Source organism: Trachemys scripta, chromosome 17 (genome assembly GCF_013100865.1).
Source record: "Trachemys scripta elegans isolate TJP31775 chromosome 17, CAS_Tse_1.0, whole genome shotgun sequence".
Lineage (NCBI taxonomy): Eukaryota > Metazoa > Chordata > Testudines > Emydidae > Trachemys > Trachemys scripta.
In genome coordinates this window covers 6,028,523-6,037,506 of record NC_048314.1, presented here as the reverse complement: position 1 = coordinate 6,037,506, position 8,984 = coordinate 6,028,523, and the positions used below count along the sequence as shown (strand labels likewise).

The 8,984-nt window shown below is 52.2% G+C and overlaps 1 protein-coding gene across 1 annotated transcript; it reads left to right on the top strand.

Moving 5' to 3' along the window:
* Positions 1-5,405: 5,405 nt before the first annotated feature.
* LOC117889524 (E3 ubiquitin-protein ligase TRIM23-like) lies at positions 5,406-7,790 on the top strand. The gene has a single exon (XM_034793871.1). The coding sequence runs from the start codon at positions 5,465-5,467 to the stop codon at positions 6,149-6,151; it is 687 nt and encodes a 228-aa protein (XP_034649762.1). The 5' UTR covers positions 5,406-5,464; the 3' UTR covers positions 6,152-7,790.
* Positions 7,791-8,984: the final 1,194 nt, after the last annotated feature.

Here is an 8,984-nt window from a genome sequence, read left to right as displayed (position 1 = left end):
TAAACCCATGCTTAATTCCATCCCTCTTCAGCATTGCTTAATTGCTTTGCTGAATTGGTGCTGTAGTCAGGAGATGGAAATTGCATACATACAAGCAGGTCTGAAGATCAGTATTCGATTCAGTACAGGGCAGTAGAACAGGTACAAAGTGGTCAATCTGTTACAAAACTTCTGGGAACAGGAGGGAACGGAAATCTGAAAATACTTAAATTATTTCAATCCTGAAGCAATTATTAATTAGATGCCTGATTCTGCCTTGCTCATTTACATCAGCCCAAGGTCTTCCAGGTTATAGGGGCCCATGAACTACCCTTCAGGGCTTGGGGAACTAGAACAAGGGTGCATAGAGGAAAGTGTGGGATTAACAATACAAGAAAATGTAACTAACAATACAAATGTATCAATAACAAAAATCAACAACAAAATTATTAAAGAACCTAACAAAAATTAAACCTGATGCATTGGGGACCAAAGCCTTTTGGACAGAGGTGTATGTGAATGATAATTTGGCTGGAGATGGGGGAAGTAGAGAGAGGAAAAGGCATTTACCCTGTCTAGTGTAGTATTCCCTCTCTTTCTCTGGTCCTTTTGTTAGCACAGGACACCCACCAGAGACAGACACAGAACATGGAACACAGAACACAAACTTTCTTGCGACACTATAATCATGGTATTTCTATAACTCTTCAATTGGTACCAGCTGATGGCCTGATGTTCCAGTTCGGAGGCTGAAAGATAGAAACTTAAACAGATTAGCACAGTGCTCCCAACGTGACAGACCCTGCGTGTTTGAGTTGTCCCATTTTCCCTCCAGGGTTTTATCATGCCACCAGTGTTTTTTGCTAACTTTATTGCTTGTGCGGGAGTCAACTAGGTCTCTGCCACAGTGAGTCCAGTACTTGGGACTGCCCTGCTCCCTGCGGGCGCAGGCCAATAGTTTTGGGCCACCCTCCGGATTGCCGCAACACGGTGTCTGGGGTCTGGATCCGGGGATCAAGATCATACCAGATATCCCATCCCAATCATCATATGGTCTTGCACCCCCCTGGGCTTTCACCCCAACGGCAGTGGCACGGACTGAATAAGCCCCCTGGACTCTGTTCTCCCTGGCAGACCTCTCCAAGACCAGATCCTTCAGGCAGGTAACTGCCTGGCTCAGAGCAGCATTCTCCCACTCCTCCTCTGCTGCCATCACCTGTACCTCAACTACTGAGAGGGAAGACACCTGGGCGCTTGCAGTCAGAGCATGTGCCTTCCATCTATCTCATTCCTTCTCCAACTCATGAATTGTACTCCCAGGTGGAACCGCCCCTGGCATCCAGGGGTCTACCCCTTTCTTTTGGAGCCATTCTAACAACACCCCGAGCGGCGGTGCTGCTCCCCAAGGGGGTGTGTCTTCTCGCTCGGGCTGCTTCGCCTTTTTCTTCCCCTTGCTCCACAGGGGCATACTCAGCAGCGGCGTCCTTTTCTCCCTGCAGTGGGTTGCTAGCCTTCCACTTTTTTACGCAGGCTCGAGCCAGATCCGCTCAAGAGAGCACCAGGGACACCGGGGAACCCTTACTCAAATCCTCCACTAAGGTGCCTGCATTCACCATTAATGTTACCTGAAATTGGGTGGGTAAAGGGAGGATTAATGACCCACCAGAGTTTGGCAGAATGCAGCACATTTATTATACTGAGAGCTAAGCTCAAAAGAAGGGGGGAGTGTCCCACTCACACTCTCATACTCACGCTCCTAGGACAGGCACAGCACTGGAGATGTCAGGATCCTTCAAGGTCAGTGTCCCACAGCGCAACGATGGATGGAGTGCTGAAGATAAGTCTTTCCGAGGCACAATGGAATGCAACGCAGTGAACCACTGGCCAGGCGGTCCGGGTAAAGGGCCTTCACGGCAGGTACAAGCTTGTGAGTGCACTCCTGAGCACATGGCCCCTTCCCCTTTTAAGGGACTGCTCCTCATGGCCTGCGACTAGTGTTGGCTTGGCCCCGTCTGGTTGGTCACATTCCACCTCGGACAGTGTCCATGCATTGGGTGTGTGAGCACAGCCTAATTAGAGTCCCAGACACGGGAGCTCTTCTGTTCTTCCAGCTGTTTAAGCAGCCCATTCATCCCATAAGCATTGCAGGAGGGAAGAAGAGGGGGAAAGCCACTTAACAGGTATTCAAAGAGGAAGAGGAGACAAAAGCCGGAGGGGTGGGGGCAAGTGTAACAGACCTTTTGAGCACACAGGTTATACAGCGCATACAGATAATTGCTGCTCGTACAACACCTATCAGGTGAATAGTGACTGAAAGTTGTTACCTTCTGATAACCAATGGAATATATTAAATACAATGGTGGCTTCATTTCCTAGTCAACAGATGATAAGATGAGGCCCTCCTCCATTTCATGGTTGGCAGAGGAAAGTTTGTGCTACAACTTCCAGGTTGGATCTGTTCTCTGAATAAAAAGATTCCAGCCTCCAGGGCTGTTGGTCTGGCATCTCTCACCAGTACTCAGGTGACAATCAGAATATTCCATTCAGCTAGTATCTCTTCTTGCTCCCCTACCTTCTTGGATATTTTTCTAATGCTCTGATAGCATTCGTCGTATATTCCTGCAGCTCTAATTTTCTAATTGCTTCACTGCTCTTCCTATTTCTTCTTCTGATTTCAGTTCAGAGCTGATATCCACTTAGCCTTGCAAGTTGCCCTGTTTTCTAGGATGTCTAAAATGCTTGCATCACAATGACAGGGTTCAGCACTTTATCAAAATGCTTCTTCTGTACTCTCAGCACCTATTTGGCATTTGTTCTCAGTTCACCAGTAGTCTTTCTTAATGCTTTCATCGTTGGCCTGATTGTGTATCCATGCAACCAAGCAGCTCCCTAGATACCCATTCCAGTGCTTCACCACCCTCCCAGTGAAAACGTTTTTTCTAATATCCAAACTAAACCTCCCCCACTGAAATTTGAGACCATTACTCCTTGTTCTGTCATCTGCTACCACTGAGAACAGTCTAGATCTATCCTCTTTGGAACCCCTTTTCAGGTAGTTGAAAGCAGCTATCAAATCCCCCCACATTCTTCTTTTCTGCAGACTAAATAATCCCAGTTCCCTCAGCCTCTCCTCATAAATCATGCGCTCAAGCCCCCTAATCATTTTTGTTGCCCTCTGCTGGATGTCAGCAATTTTCCCACATCCTTCTTGTAGTGTGGGGCCCAAAACTGGACACAATACTCCGGATGAGGCCTCACCAAAGTCGAATAGCGGGGAATGATCACGTTCCTCGATCTGCTGGCAATGCCCCTACTTATACAGCCCAAAATGCCGTTGGCCTTCTTGGCAACAAGGGCACACTGTCGACTCATATCTAGCTTCTTGTCCATTGTAACCCCTATGTCCTTTTCTGCAGAACTGCTCCCTAGCCATTCAGTCCCTAGTCTGTAGCAGTGCATGGGATTCTTCCGTCCTAAGTGCAGGACTCTGCACTTGTCCTTGTTGAACCTCAACAGATTTCTTTTGGCCCAATCCTCCAATTTGTCTAGGTCCCTCTGTATTCCATCCCTACCCTCCAGCATATCTACCACTCCTCCCATTTTAGTGTCATCTGCAAACTTGCTGCGGGTCAAATCCATGCCATCCTCCAGATCAATAATAAAGATATTGAACAAAATCAGCCCCAGGACTGACCCTTGGGGCACGCCGCTTGAAACCGGCTGACAGCTAGACATGGAGTCATTGATAGCTACCTGTTGAGCCCGACGATCTAGCCAGCTTTCTATCCACCTTATAGTCCATTCATCCAGTCCATACTTCTTTAACTTGCTGGCAAGACTAGACAAAGTCAGATTGGAAATAATGCACAAATGTTTATTAATGAAGGTAATTACTCATTAGGATACTTTACCAAGAGTCACAGAGGATTCTCCATTAGTAGCAATTTCTAAATCAATACAGGATGTTTTTCTAAAAGATCTGCTCTAGCACAAACAGGAAGTAGTTAAGGTCCCTTCTGGCCTTGGAATAACTCAGTCTAGGTAGGAAATGTCATCTGTTCAGAGGAGACAGACACCAGGACATCCACTCTCCAAGGTCATGTCTACACAAGGGTGAAAAGGCAGGGGTTTTTAATCAAGTTAGCTAATGACTCACAACAGCACTCAGCACTGCCTGCAGAGATAGTTAAAGGGGTGGTTCAAAACCAGGTTAGCTCATTGACTATAAAAATAAAAGCCCAAGGCTAAAAGGGGGGTGACAAATCCCAGGAGGGGCAGGGCTTGGCACCATCTGGGCATCTCCTGAAAGGAAAGTCCTGACAGTCCTGGAGGATGACAGTCCTGGAGGAGACAATTTTGCAAACAGCCTCTGCTGGTGATCAGGACTCTCATTAGCTATTGCTATGCATTAAGTTGCTGCCCTGTTCTTTAACTATTAACACAATTAGCTCTTAAGGCCAGTGCCCGGGGCTGCTGTGTGCTGACTCAGCATGCTGGAAAGCAATAGCTGGGGAAAGACCTGTACTGGTAAAATGCCTCTTGCTCTGCCTTTGGGCCAGGACCCAAACTGGACCAAATGTCCTTGGAGAGAGGCACATCCCAGCAATTCCAATGCAGGCAGGCATTCGTACCCCTTGCTGTTAACAGTGGGACTGGACACAGTTACCGGCCACGGTCTCCACGCATTTGATTACATTTGTTCGGTCAGCACTTCCCTCTTGAGCACTGCTGCTGGGCCATGGGCTGCTACCATCCCCAGGAGTCCTGGCAGACTGTGGCCCCTGCTAAGGAGGGGAGGCACCAAACATGCCAGCTCCTGCTCTTAGCTGATCATCAATTAGTGATTAACGTTCAGCCAGGGTGTAGCCTGGCTAAGCAAGTGACCAGTCATTCCCGTTCACAGCCTTTATCTCAGTGCAAACAGTGCCCTGCAGTGTGGGACTCCCCAGGCGGAGTGCTGGCCTGTTATTCAGTGACTACAGTGCAGCCGGCCAGGAAGTTGAAGGCTACATAAGCAGATTGCGCCTGCTGGGCTCAGAAAGCACCTTGGCTTCTCCAGGCAGGTCTCTCCATTGCAGGGCACCGCTGGCTCACCAGGACTGTTACCAGCACGAGTGGATCACAGCGAGGAGCTGAGGCAGCCACACCGTTCCTGCTTCTGCTGCCTGTGTTGGCTTTGGCTCGCCTCAGGGACTTTGCGCTTTCTGCAGCGGCAAAGCCACAGGCCAGGGGCTAGCTCAGGGTAGGATCCGAGGACCCAGACAGCCAGCAGGGCAGCCAGGACTCTCTTACTGGCGGATTTCATCCCTGGGGGAAACTTTCCTCAGCACCCAGCTCCTCTGGTGCGGGAGCCAAGGCCAGTCCAGCTCCTGCAGCCCTGGGGATGGGCCCTCAGTAACGGCCTGAGCCAGCAAGCTCAGCTAGGACCCTGCTGCTTCCCCAGGACAAGTTCGAAGGCATCAGGTCCCACCCCAGCCGAGGCCTCATGGCGCTGGCTCCGGCTGATGTCCTGCTGGACGTGTGCGCCAGGGAGTGTGGGATTTGCTACGAGGCCTACAAAGCGGCTTCCAAGTGGCGGGTGCCCAAGCTGCTGCTGTGCCACCACTCACTGTGCTTCTCTTGCCTCAGGAAGCTGGTCTGCCAGGCCCAGGCCATCTCCTTTGTGGTCTGCCCCTTCTGCAGGATGGTGACCCTGGTGCCCGAGCAGGGGCTGCAGGCCCTGCAGAACGACGAGGACATTCTGCGGGAGGCATCGGCCCAGTGCAGCCTGCGCAGCCCCGGGGTCCTGGCGGGGGCCAGCTCGGCCCCAGGGAAGGAGGAGAAGGAGAAGGAGGAAGAGGAAGAGGCGGCCCCCAGCACCTTGGAGTACTCCACAAGCGATTCCTCTCTCTCCCTGGACATGGAGTTTAACTACGTGACCCATTCATCCATCTTTACTATAAGCAGCGTGGTCTCCCCGTACGGCTTGGCGGTGCCGGGCAGCTCCAGGGCCTGGAGCGGGCTCCACATGCAGGAGGTGCAGAACGCCTTCTTGGTGGGGCTCCCAGGCCGAGCAGCGTCTGCAGATGCTCAACCACCCATCTCCTCAGTGGAGAATCTGCGCCTGTGCTTCGCCATGGGCATCCTCATCCTCATCATCTCTGTCTTCTTCCTGCTGGTGTTCCTGAAGTAGGTCAGGATCTGGGGGTGCAGCAGGAGGGGTGGCTGGAACCGGCCCAGGACAGAACTGACCCAGTAGCCATGGCGGCAGGGACCCAGGCTGCTGATGGAGCAATGGGGAGAGGCCTTTTCAGATGGATCAGCTGAGCTCTGACCTGGGACCCCTGCAGGAGCCCAAACACGGTGGCCTCCACCCAGAGCCTCACTGAGCCATGTGCGTGGTGTCCTCGGTGCTGGGGATGCAGGGTGGGCTGAGCGTAGGTGTCAGAGGATTTGCCTACAGCCATCCAGCACGAGCCCTAACATGAATATTTGTGTGACGAACAGAAGTGACAGTGGCTGGCCCGGGCTGGGGCGGGGGCAAGCATTGGGGGGGCTCCCCGAGCCTGGGACAATCTGGTGAGGCCCCTATGGTGGTCATTGAGAGCAAGACAGTAAGAGTCTGTGGAAAGAGGAAATAAAGGCAGCTTCCCACTCACCTCCACCCTGGCGTGCTGGGTCTCTGTGAGCGCCACATGGGGCGGAACAGGAGCCACTAATGAGCCACGAGAGCCCGGGCTACCCCTGCAAACAGGGAAAGGGAACCCGGAGCAGCAAAGCCTCCAGCCCAGCCAGAAAACTGCCATTACCAGCCCTGCAGCTCTGCCCACTTCCCCTTCAGGCTGCAGCGTCCCTGTCCATGGGCTTATCCCCCCCACCCCTCTCCACTTGCCTCAAGGGAAGGCCCTGCCTGTATCTGCTGGGACAGAGCGGTTGTAGGGGATCCTGTGCATGATGGGGAGGTGATGGGGGCCTGCCTGCCACGGGGGATCACAAGCGCAGACCCCTACTCCCTGCAGTGGTACCAATCTTGCTAGCAGTCAAAGGTGGCAGCTCAGTGCTGTGGCTCCCAAGGGTGGGGGGAGTCTGCTGAGCTGGAAAAGGCCCAGTGCTGCTGCAGCAGGACAGTCAGGCCTTGGGTAGAACTGCCCCCCTTGTTCCACCATGGGGGTCATCAGGTCAGGTGGGCAAAAGGGCTCTGTGCTGGCTCTGGAGTGGGGTCAAGAGCCACAGTGGTCCTGTTCCTGCAGCCAGGCTGAGGCAGGAGGCCGGGGGATTTGGTCATTGTGGGCAATGGGAGTTAGGCACCTGGAATGCTTTGAGGATCTGGCCCAGCTGCTTGGGCAGGATTCTATCGCTATGTGTGGGGAGGATGAGTATGTCTTGTACTGAGGAGCCTGCGGCTTTCCTGCCTTCTAGGCCCTGAGCACAGAGTCCCCGTGCCAGCTCCTTCTCCGACTGGGGTGGCCTGCCATGCTCTCATTCCTAGGACTGGTTGGTGGTTCATTTAGTTTTCTGTGCAGCCCAACTTCATTCCTGTTTTGTTGATCCCTAGCATGCAGAGTGTACAATTTGCTGGGAACGTGAACAATAACGTCCTCCCAGGACCAGGGAAATGCATGAACTACAGAGGTGTGTCTGGATTCCTGCTAGTAATCAGCAGACACAGCTTAGCTCTAAGGTCAGTCCATCGACACAGAATTATACATAAACCTGCTGCAGCTCTGGCATATGGAGCAGAGCCAGGGCCAGCTCCAGGGTTTTGGCTGCCCCAAGCAGCCAAACAAAACAAAAACAAACAAAGAAAAAAAGCCGCGATCGCGATCTGTGGCGGCAATTCGGTGGGAGGTCCTTCACTCCCAGCAGGAGTGAGGGACCATCCGCCGAATTGCCGCCGAATAGCTGGACGTGCTGCCCCTCTCCGAAGTGTCCGCCCCAAGCACCTGCTTGGTAAGCTGGTGCCTGGAGCTGGCCCTGAGCAGAGCACATGGTAACATCATGGATTACAGCTACTAGTCAAGGAGAGTGCCAGCTGTCTGTTTTAGGCAGTAGGCTGAGAATTGGGAGAAGTATGAGCTATCTATGCAAGTCTCTTACCCCGGCTGTAAAATGGGGACATCTACCAGCCTTTGGGAAATCGTTCAGCACCCCAGCCCTAAGGGCTTGTTCATACATGGTGCTACGCAGGAACAGCAGTGACTCAATAACTCAGTGTGGACGTCTTCCAGAAGCAGGGCCTTGTTCCCACTGTGGGTTAAGATAAACAGAAGCAAGGCCCTTTGATTCTGGACTAGGCATGTCCAGGGAGTGACTCATGAACAGCTAAGTGCCCTGTGCCAAGTATCAGGGTCATTTGTCCAAAACTTTAAAGCTGAGCAGACATAGTGCTCATCTTTTGGAAATGCCTGAACAGATCACCAAGTTTAAAAATTAAACCACTATTAACCTCCCCCTATACTCCCTCCCCCCTCTTGCTGCCTGCCTTGCAAGATGAGGTCTCACTCTCTTGCTTGAATTTGTAGACTTTTCCTCAATATGTTTTCGTAGTTCTCGGTGCAGTTTCCTAGGGATGTGAGAACTGTTACAGCCAACATACCTTATGTTAGAATAGGGGTGGGCAAACTTTTTGGCAAGAGGACTACATCTAGGCATAGAAATTGTACGGTGGGCCATAAATTTTCACGAAATTGGGGTTGGGGTACGCCAGGGGATGAGGGCTCTGGGTGGGGCTGCGGGCTCTGGGGTGGGGCCAGAAATGAGGAGTTATGGGTGTAGAAGGGGGTCTCTTACCCTAAGTGGCTCCCAAAAGCAGCGGCATGTTCCCCCTCCAGCTCCTACGTGGCGGCACAGCCAGGTGGGTCTGCTGCATGCTGTCCTGTTCGCAGATGCCACCCCTGCAGCTCCCATTGGTCACTCCCCAGCGGAAGCTCAAGGGGCAATTAAAACAGATTAAAACCCTAACCCACCCCGGTGTTAGAGGCAGTTTACCTTAAACTTTTCATAGCACTGTGGTGGAGAGAATGTTT